General features: G+C 37.4%; 1 protein-coding gene across 1 annotated transcript in view; it reads right to left on the bottom strand.

Annotated features, from left to right (window-relative positions):
- CFH (complement factor H) overlaps window positions 1-21,731 on the bottom strand; it is a 123,700-nt gene that overhangs the window by 51,770 nt on the left and 50,199 nt on the right. Inside the window, exons 8-10 of the mRNA XM_036754491.1 lie at window positions 20,132-20,350; window positions 6,819-6,995; window positions 1,566-1,745 (exon numbers count right to left, since the gene is read on the bottom strand). Of these exons, the coding sequence (XP_036610386.1) occupies window positions 1,566-1,745; window positions 6,819-6,995; window positions 20,132-20,350 (576 nt within the window). The remainder of the gene's footprint in view (window positions 1-1,565; window positions 1,746-6,818; window positions 6,996-20,131; window positions 20,351-21,731) is intronic.

The raw sequence follows: 21,731 nt of genomic DNA, 5'->3' as shown, positions 1-21,731 counted from the left end.
GGTGGCTCATCTGTTTGAATAAAATGAGGGGGAATGGACTAGGTGATTTTTAGGGGTTCTTCTAGTTTTGTATTGATATACAAAAATCTATGTATTAACATGAAATTTTTACTCATGAACCACAAAAAGTCAGAATCTAATATAAAATTCAAATATCACACTAAGATATTAAAGTTATACTATAAAATCTGAGCCTATATTTATTCCTTAGAACTGTAAGCAATAGAGTACATTATTGATGAATGCTTGTTAAGTATTTCTTATTTTGAAGAAATGTATCACAAGTTGAGATATTCCAAGATTAGAACCTTTAGAATGACTCTAATAAATCTGATCTGAATTAAGCCTTTATTCATAGCATGTTTATTAGATACCTACTATGAGACAGATTCTGTTATAGGAGTTGGGAATGTAAAGATTGAAATGAAATAATCCCTGTCTCAAGCAGTTTATATTTGACTGAGGAGTCAATATGTGCATATATACAAGTATGTACCAAGATACAAGGTGATTGGGAGGAAAATTCACTAATAGATAGAGGATATCAAAATAGGCTTTATGTGGCACAAGAGATGAGCTTCAAAGAAAACTAGTGCTTCCAAGGAGCAGTAATAAGGAGTGAAATTCAGGGGAAGGGCAAGGCCAAAACAAAGGTATGGATGAAAGAGACTGAGGTGAAGGATTGTTATGCTAACCTCTTCCTATGCCTAAAAATCGCTAGCACATTCCTGGATAAAAGAACATCAGGGTACAGGGATGTAACTGTGCTTAGGTCTTCAGCAAACCTCCATCTGTAGGCCTCTATGATGCTATGGCAATGATAAAAAGTCCCAGGACCTCCAACAAAGTCAAATCAAAGGCATGGATTTGGCTGGTTCGCTTAAGGACCTGAAAGTTACAAAACTACACCCCCATCTTTTAACCTCCAATCTTTATCAAACCGCATATAATCACCTTTCTTTTTCTTTTCTTTTTATTAGAGAGTAGGTGATCAGTTTTACAGTTTTGGAGAACAAGGGGTAGGGAAGCAGCCAAAGAGGCCTAGCAGTAAAATCCAATGACATCTATGCCCTGCCAGGAATCTCCTGCAGTGCATCATTGATTTTGGCTAAGCTCATTACACCTAGTGAAAGGCAGGAACATATAGCTAGAGAGAATTTGAATAGGACAGAGGAAATTTTGTCTACCCTAAAAGAACTACACTCATAAATCCATATAAAAATAGAGCTGAAAGAAATCTTTTCATCCACACTCCTCATTTTACAGACCCAAAAACTGAGGCCTAGAGAGGCTGAATAACTTGCCTATAGTTGCATGACTAGTTAGCAGTGAAAAAGGATTAGAACCAGACATCCAAGAGGAGAGAATTTCAGTGTTGTTCTTATTTTTCCCCACTATTCTAGGCTGCCTTTCAAATTTACAAGCAATTAAAATAAGATTATCTGGACAATATCTGCATTTATGGAATCAAATGAAACTATTCATAACATAGACATGAGGTACAGTAGAAGGTGAATCCCTAGCTACATTCAGGAAGAGAGTGAATAAAATATTAAATTACTCACTAATACACTGTGGTTGATTCAACCATCCTTGTTGCCCACATGTGATAAATCCCTCTTTTTTTCCGTCTGTTGTTGCATATCCTTCTTTACATTGGTATCTTGCTTCTGTATTGACAGGGTAATGTAATTTTGATTCAGAAAAAAATCCATTCTCAAAGTAACTTTTAACTGTGCACATTCCTGAAAGGGAAAGATCACAAGGAAATTATTAATGTGGACTCATTACTATCTTTGTAAGAAAGCAAAAAATAAAATGATGGCATCAAAAAAAGTGAGGGAATTTTATAAAAAAACAATCTGATTTACTCATTGATGACCTTGATAAAATAGCACTATTAGGAGTTTGTCATTTCTTAGATTGTTGAAGAACTTTCTCATTAGAGGTCAAGGAGCTATAGATCACTCTTTGCCGTCTTTGCCCCTCAGGGAGTATACCGATACTGACTGCTAGATTATTAAGGTCAGTGGCCATGGGAGATCCTTTGGGTGGTGTTTATGACCTTCCCATGGAATTCAGATGCAGGGAATGTTTTCAGTAGTGTTTCATGGGGATCCCGTATAACCTAGGTGCCTCTGATATTTCCTCAGACAATCTTGAAATTCCTAAGAGTTCCCAAAACCAATCTGTCAATATGAGAATCTCTAGACAGAGTTAATTTAGTCCAGAACTGGATTTCTCTCCACAACTATGATTTAAATACACTGAGGCAACTGACTACTGGATTGTGGGCTGGAAATCACAGCATGATAACATTTCAGAGTTGTAAAAGACTATAGGAATGATCTACTCTGTCTCATATTGGAGTACTCATCCTCTCTAAAACATTCTTCACACCTGGATATCAAGCTTCTGATTGAAGACTTCCATGGACAAGGGAACTCACTGCTTGGGAGTTCAGCCCATTCTACATTTTCAGTTAGTTTTCCTTACACTGAGCCTTTATCTTCCTCTAACTTTACTCCTTGCTCTTAATCTTGTCCTCTGAGGCCAATCAAAACAATTCTAATCCCTCTTCCACAAAACATCCCTGTCTCACACTCAGTCATTTAGCAAACAAACACTTCCTATGTGCCAAGACTTGTGCTTAACCATGGGATTACAAAGACAAAAAGAAAAGTGTCCCTAACCCATGAATAACTAAGAACATACAGCATGAGGTGGAAAGTAATCTCAGAGAGGAAGGTGGGGTGACTAGAAAAGCTTCCTGCAGAAGGTTCAATTCTAGCTGGATCTGGAAGGAAGAGAGAGAAATAAGAGACAGAAGCAAGGAGAATAGCATTCCAAGCACAGGGGAACAGCAAACACAAAGGCATAGATAGCAAGTAAGATCAGTGTAACTGGATTGCTATAGTGTGTAAAAGGAATAAAATGGAAGAAGACTAGAAAAGTAGGAAAAGTCAAGGTTATGAAGAACTTCAAATACCTTAGGACCTTATCTTTAATCTTAGATGTGATAGAAAGCCATTAGAGTTTATTGAGAAGAGGACTGACTTGTTTTTTTTTTAAAAAAATCACTTTCTCTGCTGATTAGAGGATAGATTGGAGTGGTGAAAGATTTATGACATTGTGACCAACTAGACAGTTAAAGGAATAGTCCAGGCAAATGGTAATTAGGGCATTAACTGGGTTATAGGCTATGAGGAGGGGGAAAGGAAATGTATATGAAAGATGTGAAGGTTGAAATGACAATATCTAGCAAGAGATTGAATATAGGGGCTTAGTGAGACTGAGCTGTGGGAATGGTAATGCCCTAGACTATATTAGCGAAGTTTGGAAGAAAGGAGTATTTTTGGAGAGGGAAGATAACAACTTCTGTGTTGGACATAATGAGTATTCAGAGAGGAAGGAGGAATACAAGGAGAGAGGAATGTTACAAAAACTTATAAGAAAGATTATCCAGGAAGGAAAAGTGATCAACAATGTCAGATGTTTCCAGAGAGGTCAAAATAATTGGGATTGGGAAAAGTTCATTAAATTTGTCCAATGAGAAGTCATTGGTAACTTTAGAGAGAATAATTTCAGATAAAACCAGTAAAAACCAGATTGCAGAAAGTTAAGAAGAGACTGAAAGGAAACACAGTAGAGGCACCCATCATGATTGCTGACTGATCTTCCTCTGACATAGCTTCCAATCCTCTCATCACCCCTTTCATTATCCTCTGAGTTTCAATGTCCTTCCTAAAATATGGCACCTAGAAGTGAACTTAATGCATCAGATGAGGGTTCACCAGGACTGAGTAAAGGAGGACAATCAGCTTTCTCATCCCTCTCCTCCCCCTTCCTCCAGTTCTACTATGTTTCTGTTACTGAAGCCTAAGCCTAAATTAGATCATTTGGCCCCCATGTCACAGTATGGACTCATTGATGTTGTAGTCCACTAAAAAACCAGATCTCTTCCACATTACCTATTCTTTCATGTGTCTCCCTCATGTGCCTATGTAATTAAAGTCCTTTTTAACTGCAAATGACTTTATAATTGTCATCCAAAGTGGAATCCAAGCCTAGGGAAATATGGACTGCCATGGGGAAATGACCTGTTCCATACACCTAAAATACATTTTAGGAAAATACATTTCTCAAAGCTCAGATTTGGAGTAGCTAGCGCTGCAGTACAGGTATATTGTGGAAATGGTAAAGAAAAGGGGAATATAGGTAAGGAGAACCATCTTTTAAGAACCTCACATCTTCTAAGTGTTTCAGGGGGTCATTTGAAGGCATTCCAATACTAGATACATATCTATTTTTTAAATTTCACCTCTTAAGCCCTCTCTCTGCAACACCAAATCATTAAAATCAGATCACCAATCAAATGGCTTAAAATCATAGAGTAAAAGTTGGAAGCAACCTTTCTGAAATACCTCGAAGAGATATTTTACCTATTTTGGGAAAGACCCTGAGAGGTTACCCCTTCATTTCTCATTTCTTAATGCTCATTTTAACCCCTTACCCAAATGTGAAGATGGAAATGTCAGGTTTCTTGGGTTTTGTACCAATACTAAAATAACATTATGCTTTTCAAAGCTCAGCTCAACTACCATCTCCTAAGGGAAGGCTTTTCTGATCCTTTTAATTGTTCACTCTGGCCTCTTTCTTCAAATTATCATGGATAGACATAGTTGGTTGCATGTGCTAGTTCCCCAACAGCATGTGAATTACATGAAAGTAGGGGATATTTTTTCACTTAGGTTTTGTATCCCCATCACCTTGCATAGTTTGGTGCACAAAAATTTCATAAAATGATTATTAGAATAGGAGTGTAATAGTTCAAAGCATCTCAACACTTCCTCTGTCTCCTCTCTCCCTTTCTCTTCTTCCTTCTTTTTCTATATTTCTTCCTTACAATACTATCTGTCTATGCCTTTATCCTTTTTTTCCTTTTCCTCCATCTTTCCCTTCCATAGCTTCCATCTATGTTTCTACATTGTTCTCCACTTTTCCTGATCTTTTTCATTTTCTGTTTCTTTTCCCCTTCATCTTTCACTTCCCACTCCTTTTCTTTCTCTTTCTTCAACTTTTTTTCCCCTTTATCTTTGCTTCTTTCCAAATCTCCTTCTCTTTCTGAACTGAAAATTTCAATGTATCTGTTGATACCTTTTAGTACTGAGGACTGACATGAAGAAATGGTAGTGTTTGTATGGACAAAATAACTGAATTGTTATCCAAGTCATTTTTTACCATCGTCCACATGTCTACCTTTCTGATTTAAGTATTTCATTCACTTTGGGAGACATGTCTCTCCACCTGCTTTCCTTAGGCTGTTTCAGAAGACACTGTCATACCTAAGAAATCTTTAGACCCAGGGAGAAGTAGTATAGTAAGACCTTTTATTCTACTGAGAAATAATAACCATACAAGAAATCATTTTTTTCCAACAGGCAATATATGTATGCAGCTTGTAGGAAAGAATTAATTAGGGTTGCAGACATTTTTGAAAACAGATCTCTTGGCCCCCATTAGCTTCAACTTTATGACCCTTGACTATTGTCCTAAATTTAATCTAGAGAGAGAGCCAGCCTAACAACAAAATTCTCAAAATGATTTCTCAGAGCTCCTTTTTAAGACCATCAATTCAATGGCAAATAGTATTTTATGTCAAACTATTTTTTTTTTACTGCAGGGAACTGAATAATGGAGAGAAATGTTAAGCTAATTTGAGGGATTTGCCATTTTAGAATCACTTGTTTGCAGTGTATATTAATTTTGATAATTGAAGAAAAACTCAAATAAATGTCCATATATGTTTTGTGTTTAATTTTTCTGGATATGCATTGCTTCCCTTCACAAGAATCTGTGCCTTGTGAAGTTAGAACCTTTTCATCCTCTTTGAACCCTCTGTGCCTGCCACTTAGAGGACCTTGATAAAGGATTGCTGATGGAAAGAGTAAATAGAATGAACTGGTATTAAAAAGAACAAATTTAAAATATGTATTTAACATAGACAATAGTCTTTTAAATTTTTCCCCCACAAAGCACAATATGGTGAGAGTCATTTGCTAAGAAGTCTGATATAGTTTGGTATTTTGGATGGTTGCTATTTCCACCATTGGCCTTATTCATCTTTGTATGGAAATGGAAAGATCTATACATAATGGGACAGTCTCACCAGTTCTGTACCAAATGTCCTGCATCACACTTATACTTGAGGTTCTTGCTGTGGTATTCCAGGAAGGGGTCACCAATTCACCACTTCTGCCTCTTCCAGAAATACATTGTGATATTACTGAGCAGTTTGCTTTGTGTTTTATTGCAGAACACCTTTTCTCTCAGGTGTCCTTTCCCCCAGGCTTCTTTTCACACAGCCTCTTCTTATAACCAGCATTTTTCTTCAGTCAAACACTACAGTGTAGTTGGAGAAACCTAAAGAAGATGGCTTTGACAGTTTCTATTTTCCTTTTATCAAGCTACAGTATGTCAAACTTCTGACAGGTGGTCATAGGAAAGTTGGAAGCAAAGGGGTTACAGTATTAAGGATTGCTGAAGGATGACCACATGTCAGATTTCTAACAGATGGAACTAGTTTGTTAGCAGGAGAAACAAGTGGTGCTTGAATATGGCTGGATGTTGTTCAGACAGAATGGAATCCAGACACACAGTATCAGAAGTTTTGGAAGGTGGATGAAACCAAACTATTAAGTGCTCAAATGATTCCTATGGAGGCCCATGGCACAAAGGTAGACACTGCCATCTTTGATTTGCTTTTTAAAAACAAACATAATATACATCGAAAGCTCCCTTGCAGTAGGGTTACTTACTCTTCTCTCTACAGTCTGTATCAGTAGACCAGCCTTGTCTGGTGCAGGTAATTTTCTCTTGATTATTTGGAAGACTGTAGCCATAAATACATTGAATTGTTATTTCATCACCTTCCATATAAGATATTTTCCTTGGCCAAAAATTACCATTTTCTACTGAATGAAGGTAACACACTCCTATAGATGAGAAAAGTAAAAATAAATTAGAACATGAAATACCACATTTAAGAAAGAAAGGCTGGTATCCATGTTGGTAAGAAAAAGAGGACAAATTATAATATATATAGGTATATGTATATATACATATATACATAACATATGTATATATATATATATAAAATGAAGAAATTTATTAAACATTTACTCAATGTAAGGTCAGAGAGGAAGAATTATCAATTTGTCACCAAACACTTATTAAATTCCTATTATGTGTAGGTGTTGTGATAGTCATTTCATTCAAATATAGAAGACAATAAGAATATATATAAAATGTGCATAATATATGTAAAGAGAGTGAATAAAATGAACAAAAAGTAGTTAAATACAAGGTAATATGAAAAGGAAGGTACAAGTACTTTTTGAGTAGAGGAAAGATTTCATGTAGAAGGCAGGGCATAAACTGAGTTTTGAAGAGAGGGATTTTATGAAATGGAGGTCATGAAAAAATACTTTCAATGCATGAGTATGATCAGTACAAATGCATGAGATGAGAGATAGAATAAAATGAGTGAGGAAGAAAAAGGGCCAGCTTGGAGAGATCAGAGAGTAGAATGTGAAGTAAAATTAATGGAAAGAGAGGTTGGTACCAGGTTGTGAAAACCTTTAAAAGTCAAAAGGGGCCTTCTGGAAAGATGGCAGAGTAGGTCAGAAATTTCCATGCTCTCCAGATTTCCTCCACAAACAGACAAAACATCCCCCTGATATGAATGGAGACCAGTAAAAGTAAAGGGATAAATTAATGGCTCTTCTAAGCGCACTTGAGAGGACCTCAGGAAAGATATCACATCCAGGGGCTCAGGTTAGACCTGAGTGAAGTGTAAACACCTCCAAGCAGATTTTGCTGAATCAACAAACAGCAGTCGTGGGGGCAGCTTCATCCCAGAAGTAGGCTAAGCCTCAAGAAATTTTACCTCAGGAACTTTTGCCTCATGAATTTTTACATCACAAAATTTTATCTAAGGAACAGCAGAGGCTGAGTGGGCGTAAGTTGAAGGACAACCTCCCCTCTCCCATTTTCATATGACTGGTCTAACAGTACTGACCAGAAGTGATACCACACTGTGGCTGTGGATGACCAAGAAGGAGCACTTGCCTGGTAAGTGTAGTTGTGATGGCAAGCAAAGTGGGACTTTTTGTTTTACTCTTTGTTCTTTTGGAGTTCTAGTTTTTCTCAGCACTAAGGTAATCAAATGCCTTTGACTGAGACTTGCCTTTGTTTGAATCAAGAGTCTTTGGTTAATCAAGAGTCTTTGATGACCAGCTTAAGTGACAAGAAAGCCTAAGTCGCATTTGTGTGAGTCACATGGTTGTGATGCCCTCTGTGAGCTGACCCTGAAGAAGTGTATATATACTCTGAAGTTAGAATTTTGCTTGGGGCTCACTCACTGGAAAAGTGTTCATGTGATGTGACCAGACAAGACTCTGGGTAGCCATTAAGGAGCCTACCTGGCTTTGAAAACCCAGATGTTGGTACTTCTCTCTCTGGTAACTATGGATGTATGTAATGATCAGAGAGCGAGAAGCCCTGTCTATTGATTTGTGTTATTTTCTCTGCTTGTAATTTCTGTTTGTATTTTCCCTGAAGTCCAGGGTGCTAACTTTTCCCCCTGAACTAAGTGAATGATGTATGTATGTTTAATTAAAGTGAGATTGTAAACCCCTTAAAGTTGCTTTCCTCAGGAAAGCATATCAAAGAACCTGTGCCAGCAGCCTTCCTGTGTGCTGGTGTTGTTGGTCTTACACCTTCACAGCAGCTGCCAATAACATTGTTGTTACAATAGTACAGCAGGGAGGAAGAACATTTTTGGGGACTGCATGGCTGGGTGCCCTAACTGTGACTTAAGGGAAGAGAGGAGTGCCTGTGGTTGGGCCCCAAGAAAGAATTCAGAAAATAACAGCAAGAAGGACTTGAGGTCTGGGTAAGCAATGGGAAAAGAATGTGACTATAGATAGTTACTATGGCATAAAAGAAGATCAGCATTCATATCGAGAAGAAGATAGTGAGGTTACAAAAGCTACTCCTATTTCAAAGATGAAGATCAAATGGTCACAAACTCAAAAATTTAAATAATGCAGAGAAACAATTAAGCTTTCCTAAGACTTAGCAGCTTCTACACTAAAAGACTGCAGGTTTTGGAACATTATTTTTCAAAAAGCAAAAGATGTGATCAAGAATAACCCAGCAAAGTTGATTATCCTCCTGAACGAAAAAAAAATGGACATTTAATAAACTGAAAGACTTTTAGGTATATGTGAGAAAAAGACCGGAACTCATTAGAAAATTCAGCATAAAAGATCGGAGGAGAAATAAGGGAGACTTCCAGGAGCCAAGATGGTGGAGGAAGCAGTTAATCACTGTAACTCTCCCCTATTTACCTCCAAACAATCATAAAATAGGTCCTCAAAATAAATCCTGGAGGAGTGGAGCCAGCATAAAGATGAGGTGATGCAGTATTTTTTTCCCAGCAGACTTGGAGGATTGGCAAGAAAGGTCTGGAAAGAAAGGCCCATCTTACTTGTGTAAAAGGAGAGCACAGTCCAGGACAAAAAGAGTCCCAGCAAGCCAGCAGCAAGCCCCACTTCAGAAAACTTTTGGGAGATCATGAGCCCCAGTGTGGTGCAGCAGGAAAATGCCAAAACCAGGACCCCTCATGTGCATTAGCACAGCCAGGGGCACCAGCAGCCTCCAGCTGGAGTACCACCATGTGCTTTGGTCTCATCCCAAGTGAACAGGCATCCTCTAGCTGCCAAACCTCCACATGCTTTAGCACAACACAGGGTAGATAGGCATCTTCTAGCTGTTGGACCTTTTTGCAACACCAGTCAGGCAGGCCAACTCCACCAGCTGGACCTCCATGTGCTTCAGTGCATCCCAGGGCAGACAAGCATCCTCCAGGGGCCAGGCATCCACATGCTTCAGTGTAGCCTCAGGGAAATGCATCAAAGCCCACCTGGTTTCAGTACACACCAGACACCATGACTAGGACTCCAGCTTACCATCAGATAAGCTGCCAGACCCCCTCCAGCCTCCAGCCACTAGTACCTGAGGCTCCAGAAGACAAAGCCAGTGACCTGGCCCCTGGAGCACAGCACAAGAAGCTTGGGAAAGTGCCTAATGGGCTTCAACAGGAAAGCTCAATTTTAAAAGACATAAAATAAGCTAAAAAATGTGAGCAAGAAGCAAAAACAAACACTGACCATGGAAAGTTAATGGTGATACAGAAGATCAAAACACAAACTCAGAAGAGGACAACATTGTCAATATGCCACACACAAAACTTCAAAGGGGAATACAAATTGGTCTTAAGCACAAAAATCCTTCTTGGAAGAGCTCAAGAATGATTTTAAAAGTCAAGTAAGAGAACTGGAAGAAAAATTGGGAAAAGAAATGAGAGGTATGCAGCTTGGTAAAGGAAGGCCAAAAATTGACTGAAGAAAGCAATTCCTTAAAAAATACAATTTATCAAATGGAAAAAAATGTACTGAAGAAAACAACTCCTTAAAAAGTAGAATTGGCCAAATGGTAAAACAGATAAAAAAGCTAACTGAATAAAATAATTCCTTAAAAATTGAAATTGGGCAACTGGAAGCTAATGATTTTATGAGACATAGAGTCATTGACTCTGAGTCTATGAGACATCAAGAATCAGTCAAACAAAATCAAAAGAATGAAAACATAGAAGAAATTGTAAAATACCACATTGGCAAAACAACTGACCTAGAAAATAGATCCAGGAGAGATAATCTTAAGAATTATTGGACTACCTGAAAGCCATGATCAAAATAAAGTGCCTGTATGGCATCTTTCAAGAAATAATCAAGGAGGTGGTGGAGCCAAGATGGCAGAATAAAACCAGGGACTTCCTTAAGTTCTCCCCCAAGCCCCTCCAAATATCTGTAAAAAATTACTCTAAACAAATTCTAGATCTGCAGAACCAACAAAATGACAGAGCGAAACAAATTTCTAGCCCAAGACAACCTGGAATGTTGACAGGAAAGGTCTATTGTACTGGGCTAGGAGAGGAGCACAGTCTAGCATAAGCCACACCAGAATACATTGGCCTGGAGCAGGCCTCAGTGGATGGAGTCACTTGCAGGTGTGATGGTTTCCAGATTTCTCAACCCACAAATGCCAAAGACAACTTAGCAGATCAGTGGGAAAGGTCTCCTTGCACCTGGGTGAGAGAGGAGGGCAGTCTGTACCCAGCCCAGGGGCAGTGGTGGTGGTGGCAGCAGCAGCAGTGGCAGTGACCGTGTCTGGAGCCTCTTGCCACATAGATGGAAGGGGGATTGAGAAGCTGATCAGAGGAGGATTGCAGGCAACACTTTGCTGGCACTGAGGTAGGATTCCCTTGCTTTGCCCTGCTTAGATCGGGATCTTAGTCCTGGGTGGTGGTCCTGGGGTGAGGACCAGTGCTGTTATGGCAGAGCTTGTGGCAGCAGTGAAGGGGAATCCTCCTTGCAGTTCCAGGGCAGAAAAGAATACTTGCGGTTACTCACAGACTGAAGCACACGCCAGGAAAGGAGTAATCATCTCTTCTTTGATCATATCACCTTGGGAGAACTGAAAATTTACAGACCCCTAGAAGCACCTCTGAAAACAGCTGCATGAAACCCCTGAAGTACCCTCCACACTGAAAGCAAAGTCCTACCTTAACAAAGAGTTAAAAAGTTAAGTATTTGGCTGGGGAAACAGGCAAGCAGTGTAAAAAAAACTGAGATTATAGAATCTTACTTTGGTGACAAGATCAAAACATACAACCAGAAGAAGACAACAAAGTCAAAGATCTTACATCACAAGCCTCCAAGAAAAATATGAATTGGTCTCAGGTCATGGAAGAGCTCAAAAAGGATTTTGAAAATCAAGTAAGAGAAGTAGAAGAAAAATTGGGAAGAGAAATGAGAGTGATGCAAGAAAATAATGAAAAATGAGTCAACAGCTTTCTAAAGGACACCCCAAAAATACTGAAGAAAATAACACCTTAAAAATAGACTAACCCAAATAGCAAAAGAGGTCCAAAAAGCCAATGAGGAGAAGAAATCCTTAAAAAGCAGAACTGGCAAAATGGAAGAGGAGGTCCAAAAGCTCACTGAAGAAAATAATTCCTTAAAAATTAGAATGGAGTAAATGGAAGCTAATGACTGAAAAATCAAAAAATTATGAAACCAAACCAAAAAGAATGAAAAAATAGAAGACAATGTAAAATATCTCACCAGAAAAACCACTGACCTGGAGAATAGATCCAGGAGAGATAATTTAAAAGTTAGTGGACTACCTGAAAGCCATGATCAAAAAAAGAGCCTAGACATCACATTTTAAGAAATCATCAAGGAAATCTATTCTGATACTCTAGAACCAGAGGGGAAAATAGAAATGGAAAGAATCCACCGATAACCTCCTGAAAGAGATCCCAAAAAGAAAACTCCTAGGAATATTGTCACCAAATTCCAGAGTTCCAAGTAGCCAGAAAGAGACAAATCAAGTATTGTTGAAACCCAATCAGGATAACACATGATTTAGCAGCATCTTCATTAAGGGACCAGAGGACTTGGAATATGATATTCTGGAGGTTAAAAGAGTTAGGATTAAAACCAAGAATCACTTACCCAGCAAAACTGAGTATAATACTTCAGTGGAAAAAATGGATATTCAATAAAATAGTGGACTTCCAAGCATTCTTGATGAAAAGACAGGAGCTGAATAGAACATTTGACTTTCAAATACAAGACTTAAGAGAAGCATGAAAAGGTAAACAGGAAAGAGGAATTATAAGGGACTTATTAAAGTTAAACTGTCTACATTCCTACACAGAAAAATAATATATGTAACGTACATGCATATTATATACATATATGTATATATGTATGGTGAGGGCAGAGGACGAGTTGAATACAAAGGGATGATATTTGAAAAATAAAATTGAAGGGTGAGAGAGGAATGTACTGGGAGAAAGAGAAAGAAACAGGTGGAATGGGGTAAATTATCTCACATAAAATAGGAATTGGAGGGAAAGAGGGGAGAAGTGAGAGTGAATGAGTGAACCTTACTCTCATCAAATTTGGCTTAAGGAGAGGATGATATAACACTTAACTGGGTACAGAAATCTATCTTACCCTACAGCAAAGTAGGGGGAAGAGCATAAGGGAGGGGGGAATGATAGAAGGGAGGGCAGACTGATGTGGGGGCGGTACTCAGGAGCAAACATTTCTGAAAAGGAACAGGGTCAAAGGAGAGAATAGAATAAGTGGGGCTGGGATAGGATGGAGGGAAAAATAGTCTTTCACAACATGACTATTATGGAAGTGTTTTGCATAGCTGTACAGGTATAACCTATACCAACCTGCTTGGCTTCTAAATGAGGGTGGGTGGGGAGGGAAGTAGGGAGAGAATTGGAATTCAAAGTTTTAAAAATTAATGTTAAAAATTGTTTCTAATGCAACTAGGAAATAAGATATACAAGCAAGGGGGTATAGAAATCTATCTTACCTTACAAGAAAGTAGGGGGGAAGGGGATAAGAGAGAAGGGGTGTGTTATATAGGGGAAGGAAGACTGTGGGAAGGGGTAATCAGAATGCATGCCATATTGGGGTGGGAGGAGGGGAGAGACAGGGTGAAACTTTGGAACTCAAAATCTTGTGAAAATGAATGTTGAAAACCAAAAATAAATTAATTTAAGAAAAGAAAATCACACATACACACACACACACACACACACACACACACACAAGAAATCATTGAGGAAAACTTCTCTGAAGTCCTAGAACCAGAGTGTAACTTAGTCATTGAAAGAATCCACCTATCACCTCCTGAAAGAGATCCCACATTGAAAATGCCAAGGAATGTTGTAACCAGATTCCAGAATTATCAGCTCAAGGAGAAAATACCACAAGCAAAGACAAAGAAATAATTTAACTATAGTGGAATCACAATCAGGACTTAGCAGCTTCTACACTAAAGGATCAGCAGGCCTGGAATATGACATTCCAGAAGGCAAAGGAGCTTGGATTACAATCAGGAATCAACTGGCCAGCAAAATTGAGCATAATATCTCAGGGGAAAAGATAGATGTGCATTCAATGAGATAGGGGACTTTCAATTATTCCTGATGAAAAAACCAGAGCTGAACAGAAAATTCCATCTTCAAATATAAGATTCAAGAGAAGCATAAAAAGGTAAATAAGAAAGGAAAAATAACATTTAACAAGGTTAAACTGTTTATATCCCTACATGGGAAGATGATGCTTGTAATATTTTTTAATTAATTAATTTTTAGTTTTCAGTATTCACTTTTATAAGATTTTGAAACCCCCACTCTTTTACCCTCTCCCCAAGAAAGGATGCAATCTGATACAAGCTATACAAGTACAATCATATTAAACATATTTCCACATTAGTCATGTTGTGAAAGAAGAATCAGAACAAAAGTGAAAAACTATGAGAAAGAAAAAAACAAAAAAGATAAAATAGTATCATTTGATCTGCTTTCAGACTCCCTAGGTCTTTTTCTGGATGTGGATACCGTTTTCCATCATGAGTCCCCTCGAGTTCTCTTAGATCACTTCATTTCTGACAAGAGCTAAGTCTATCAATGTTGGCCATTACCAGTATTGCAGAGACTGTGTACAATGTTCTCCTGGTTCTGCTCATTTCACTCAGCATCAGTTCATGTAAGTCTTTCCAGGTTTTTCTGAAATCTCATTGCTTGTCATTTCTCATGAAACAATAGTATCCCGTTACCTTCATATATTACCATTGTTCGGCCATTCCCCAATTAATGGACATCCCCTCAATTTGCAATTCTTTGCCACCAGAAAAAGAGGTGCTATAAATATTTTTGCACATCTGGGTCCTTTTCCCTTTTTTATGATCTTTTTGGGATACAGACCTAGTGCTCTTGTAACTCTTGAGAACTAGATCTTTGTTAGGGCAGTTAAAAGGGGTATACATAGAGAATGCATGTGGGTATAAGCTGACTTTGATGTGATGATAAAAAATGAATGAATTAAGAGGTAAAAAGGCTTGTAGAGGGAGAAGAGGAAAGAGAGAGGCAGAATAGGGTAAATTACATCACATGAAGTGGCACAAAGACCTGTTATAGTAGAAAGAAATAAAGCAGGTGGGTGAGCATTGTTTGAACCTTACCCTCATCAGATTTGGCACAAAGATGTAACAACATATCACCACAGGACTTTGAGACAGGTGTAATGGTAAAAGGGTACGGGTGATGTCTTTTTATTTGTGCATAAATTGGATTTAAGCGAGGCAGAGTTGCATGAAGTCTTTGGCCTCACTGTCTCCTCCAGAGTCATCACAGTCCAGTGGCAGGACAGAATGAAGACAACTGGTGATGGCTCAAGATGCAGTGGATGATCTTGGTGTCTTTGATGTCTAACCAAGCTCTAAGCACTCCACAGTGCCTGCTTCAGCTGCCTTCATGGACATTTAAATAAATTGTTCTCATCCACCCATTCCACCAGGGGAAGTCTTCGCATACTTGAGGTAGACACCTCCCAATAGATTTGAGAACCCTTGGCTACCCTTAACCGGGTTCAGCCCATCTGCCAAAATGGTTTACCAGAGAGTGGCCTCTGCACATGCCACCGCTTTTTGGAGCCACAGGTGAGAGTTGGGTGGAACAGGTGGAGACCAAAGGTGGAAAACAGCCCTAAAAAGGGCTTATCAGCCATGACACCAGAGGTACCAGTCCTCCCTTAACATACCCTACACCCCAAAAAGTGATAAGTAATATCTATAAAACAATCAGCAAGCATTATCTTTAATGAGGATAAGCTACAATCCTTTCCAATAGGATAAGAAATAAAGCAAAGATGCCCATTATTACCACTATTATTCAAAATTGTACCCAAAATGTTAGCTATAGCAGTAAGAGAAGAAGAAATTAAATGAATTAGAACAAGCAATGAGGGGAAAACTACTATCATTCTTTGCAGATGATAGGGTATACTTAGAGAACCCTAGAGAATGAACTAAAAATTAAACAATTAAGAATTTCAACAAATTTTCAGGATATAAAATAAATAGACATAAATCATCAGCATTTCCATATATTATCAACAAAGTCCAGCAGCAAGAAATAGAAGGGGAAATTCCAATTTAAATGACTGCAGAGAATAAAAAAAAAAACTTGAGAATCTACCTGCAAGACAAACCCAGGAACTATATGAACACAATTGCAAAACACTTTTCACACAAATAAAGTCATATCTAAACAATTGGATAAATATTAACTGCTCATGAATAGAGTGAGGCAAAATAACAAAAATGAAAATTCTACCTAAACCAAGGTACTTATTGAGTGGCATACCAATCAAACTACCAAGAAAACTTTTAAAGAGTTAGGAAAAAGAAAACCTTCATGTAGAAGAACAAAAGGTCAAGTATCAAAGTATCAACGGAAAAAATGTGAAGGAAGCAGTACCAGATCTCAAACTTTATTATAAAGTAGTAATCATAAAAGCTAGTTGATACTGGCTAAGAAATACATTGGTGGTTCAGTCACATAGATTAGGTATATAGGAAAAAATTGTAAATGCAGTGATTTAGTGCTTGATGAACACAAAGACACAAGCTTCTGGGTTAAAAACTCACTATTTGACAAAAACATCTGAGAAAACTGGAAAACATTATGGCAGAAACTAGGGATAGACCAACATCTCACACTATATACCAAGATAAGGTGAAAATGACTACATGATTTAGACATAACGAGTGATACCATAAGCAAATTGGGGGAGTATGGACTAGTTTACCTGTCAGATATTTGGAAGGAAATATTTAGGATCAAACAAGATATAGAGAACATTACAAAATACAAAATGGACAATTTTGATTATAAAATATTAAAATTGTTTTGCGCAAATAAAAGCAAAGCAACCAAAATTAGAAGGAAAGCAGAGAACTGGGGGGAAGGAATTTTCTGCAAGTATCATTTATCAAAGCCTCATTTCTTAAATATAAAGAGAACTGGGTCAAAATTATAGGAACAAAACTCATTCTCCAATTAACAAATAGTTGAATGATAGTACATAGGCAGTTTTCAGTCAAAGAAATCAAAGCTCTCTATAGTCCTATGAAAAATGCATTGAAGCACTAATGATCACAGAAATTCAAATTAAAACAACTATGAGGTACACCTCGCACCTATCAGATTTCTTAATATGACAGAAATGGAAAATGATAAATGTTAGAGAAGATGCGGTAAAACTGGGACACTAATGCACTGTTGGTGGAGTTGTGAACTGATCCCACCATTCTGGAGAACAATTTGGAACTATGCCCAAAAAAACTATGAAAGTGGGTACCCTGTGATCCAGCAATGTTGTTGTTTGTCTTTTGTTCTCAAAGATGACTATGGTATCAGGAATGTGATGCCATGACTTGCAAGTAAATTAGACCTAATTGAATTACCTGCCTCACCTTCTCCTCCACAGTCATCTGGGTCCAGTGGCAAGACACTGATCAGGATGACTGGGGGTGGCCTCCGATGCAGCAATATCCAAAGGGCTTTTTAAAAGGGGTAGGGGAGAAGAACCTATCTGTACAAAAATATTTATAGCAGTTCTTTTTGTAGTGGGTAAGAATTGGAAGTTGAAGGAATGCTCATCATTTGGGGAATAGCTGAACAAATGTTACCATATGATTATAATGGAATATTTCTGTCCTATAATAAATGACAAGCAGGATAATTTCAGAAAGATCAGGACTTACATGAACAGAGAAAGAGTGAAGTGAGAAGAACCAGAGAACCAAACAAAATATTGTACAGAGTAACAGCAATGTTGTACAATGGGCAACTGTGGATGACTTAATTATTCTTAGCAATACTATGATCTAAGACAATCCCAAAGGACTCATGATCAAAAATGCTATCCAACTCAAGAGAAAGAACTGATGGTACCTGAATATAATGTTGTCTGAATGGCAAAGTATACTATTTTCTCTTCCTTTGTTCTTTTTCTTTCTTCCTTTCTTTTGTCCTTGCTTCATTTTCTCCTTGTTTCCTTCTGACTCCTTCCTTCCTCCATTCTTCCCTCTCATCCCTCCCTCTTTATTGCCTCCCTTCCTTCCTCCTTGCCTCCCACCTTCTCACTTCCTTCTTTCCTTCATTCCTTTCTTCCTTCTTTTCCTCCTTCCTTCTCTCTCTTTTTTGTTTGTGTTTTCTCCTAGAAAATGACTAATATGGAAATATTTAACATGGCTGATAATGTATAAACTATATCAGATAGCTTAACATCACAGGAAGGGATGAGGGGAAAGAAGGAGGGATAGAATATGAAACTAAAATCTTTAGAAAAAAACAAATGATTTAGAAGACTTTTATAGTCTTCTAAATATATATGTACTGTTCCCTCTTAAACCCATTCCCAATGAAAATAGGTTACCAGAAATACCAGCCCTCCTCCCCCACCTAAATCCTTTGTATCTTCTGAATTTAGAAGAAATAAAATGGTAGGGGTTTAGTGAGGGGGGAGAGAATAAGGCAGGGATTAGGACAAGGGAGGGATTTTAGAGGGGAGAATGAGGGAATAGGTAAATCATGTTTAGATTAATGGGAATGGGAGGATAGGGGAGGGATCTTTGGAGGGGGAAGGCAAGTAATAGGAGGGCAGGGTGGTTGGGGGTGGAGCAGGGTAGGCAAGTAATAGAAAGGTGATGTAGCAGATAAAAGTAAAGTAGAGGAGGCAGGAAGAATAGAAAACAAAAGATATGTACAAACATAAAAAACAAAGATCAGGACTAGATTATGTTTGGGAAAGTATATGTCTATATGCTTATGTATATATGTATAAGTGTACATATGTATCTGTATGTGTATATAAATATCAAGAAATATATGAATTATATTGTAGCCTTCTGGGAGTGTGGGGGAAAGGGAAAAAAGAACAAAGTTTAAAAGCACACAGCAGAGAACAAAAGAAAACACAAGGAAGCAAAGAAAAGATGGACAATTGTCAACACAAGGTGTATTATTTATCATACAGGCTTTCTTGAAATGAAAATTTATTGTTACATATTTTGAATCCTCTCCTATGTTCTGCTATGCACATGACATGCTTTTTTTCTTTCTTACTTTATATTTCAGTTTCAATATTTAAGTTTATGATATGTTTTTGTTTCTTTTCTCTATTTTGTATTTGGTTCTGGTGAAATAAAATTAAAAAATTGTTTAAGAAAATGATAAAAATTGTTTTACATGTAATTGGGGGAAAATTAAATATTATTTAACAATTAAAAAAGAAAAAGGGAATGTTGAAAAATCATAAAAACAAACCTGACCCAAAATAACAAGTGAAAAGACACTTTTCCCTACTTCTTTGTAGAAGTTTGGGGTCCTTGTGTATGAAACATTATATATAGTCAGATTATTTTGATGCATCCATTGTTTTCCCTTTTTTCCTTCTTTCTCTTTTTTCTTTGTAGAAATAAATTCTTGTTATAATGGATCGACCTCTGGGGAGTAAAGGGTGAAGTAAACAGGGGAAAATTAGGAAATTAAAGATCAAAGATTTAAATTAAAATTCATTTTATAAGTTAAGGACAGTCTAGAAGACAGGGTAGCAGTCACACTGCCAGGAAATAAGCACTGCTACAAGAGACCAGATTATCCTATCAAAGGAACTTTGGGGGAATAGGCTACACTATCAGAGAGCAGGTAATGGTACCTTTAGTGCTACTAAAGAAGCCAGGTGTGATTTCATTAAATGATCAGCATCTTCAGAGAAAAGGAGGTACTATCCAAGAAGAAATAGCATAATTAGGGAAGCAGAAAGTGACACCAGAGTTCAATGATACTGAACACAGCAAATTGCATCCTGTGGTAGTGATTCATGAAGGTTGGATCCTAGTATGAAGAGACTTGAGAATTTATGAAGTTCATTGGCTTTTGCAAAATAAACTTTCTTCTGATAGGTCATGTCCAACATGTATCAGGAGGGAATACTAACCTTCTGCAATGTTCAATGGTGATATCATAAAGACCTCACTGAAATGAAATGTTATATCCTTTCCAAATATATTCTGGGACTTCCTATCATTGGGGCCCATTACAAATAGTTGAAAGAAGCATACTCACTAAGGCATTCTGGCACTGGAGACCATCCTTCTTCAGTACATGAAAATGTTGTCCAATAGTCTGAGTAAGATCTTTGAGCAGCTACATAATTTTCATTACAACGGTAGTACATTATTTTTCCAATAGATTGTGGAAACAAACTTCGATAGTATTTCTCAGTTTGCCAATATGGCTTATAAATGAATCCATTTTCAATTTCTGGATATTCACAAGGTCTCACTTGGGAGAAAGTGAAGTAAAAAGAAATTATTTCCTTTATTAACAATTTTAACCATTTAATTAATTTTAATTTCCTATTATGAATACATATTCATGTATTGTAAATAAATATATAAAATAATAATAAATAACAAATATAAATAAATATAAATATATAAAAATATGAATATAGTATGTTTACAATATACTATAACTGCATTCCTTTCATTTGTGATTTCAGAACCCGCACTTGTTTAGAATCATAGAGTTAGAAGGAATTTGTGAAAGTTATCTTAATTCAATTCAACAAATATTTTGAAATGCCTACTACATACAAGACACTATACTATGCAATTAGGATGCAATGACAAATTTAACCTTCTTTGCTTTTGAGTACTTATATTCCACTAGAACCTGTTAGGATGATAGCATCTAAATTGTATGAAATGGTTAGTAACTTGCCTGTTTTAAAATGCTTCCCTAAAGAGATCCTACAAATTTCTCAGCAATCCACCCCAGGATTAAACACACTCTATAGAACCCCAAGAAAGAGTTTTTAATTTCTCAATTGTTCACCCCCACTTTCACCACCCCAGAAACACAGTTAGTTCTGCATAAAATATTAAAATATCATATCCACTCTTTGCCAGACCTTTCCTTTATGAATGAATGAGAATTTATTTTTTGGAGGGGAGAAGGCAGGGCAATTGGGATTAAGTAACTTGCCCAAGGTCACACAGCTGGTACATGTGTCAAGTATCTGAGGCCAGATTTGAACTCAGGTCCTCTTGACTCCAGGGCAGGTGCTCTACTCACTGCACCACCTAGCTGCCCATGAATGAGAATTTAAAGGCTTCCTTTGAGGAATAGTGCTTATGCAAAGTTGGCTAGGAAATTATAATACCTAAAGACATCAAGATATATGAAGGTTAGGCTGGATCCCTGAGTTGTTCCTCAACTATGATATGGAGATGTTTTGATTTGTAGAATGCCTACTTTTCCACTATACTCTCATCCCTTGGCCTACATGACAATGCTGTCTTGCTCTTTGTTCTCATATCTATCTGATCATTCCTTCTTAGTCTTCTGCTACAATTCCATCTATCTTCTTATTAAACATTAATATCCTCCAAAGTTCCATCCAGGGACATCCTGTCTACTCTTTCTTAACATTGTTGCTGATCTCTTCAGTTCCTATCAGTTCAAGTAGTTCTATGAAGATTATTTTCAAATCTACATATCCAATTTTCATCTTTCTCCTGAACTCTAGTCCCATCTTGTCAACTGCCTGTTGCACATTTTAATACAAATTTCACATCAGTATCTTAGACTTAATACATGTAGAATTGATTTTCCCCTATTTCCTGAAAATATCCTCCCCATACACTTTTCTTTTTAGTGG

This window comes from Trichosurus vulpecula, chromosome 4, assembly GCF_011100635.1.
Source record: "Trichosurus vulpecula isolate mTriVul1 chromosome 4, mTriVul1.pri, whole genome shotgun sequence".
In the NCBI taxonomy this organism is placed as follows: Eukaryota; Metazoa; Chordata; class Mammalia; order Diprotodontia; family Phalangeridae; genus Trichosurus; species Trichosurus vulpecula.
Note: the sequence above shows the minus strand (reverse complement) of the source record. Positions and strands in the feature narration are given on the sequence as shown.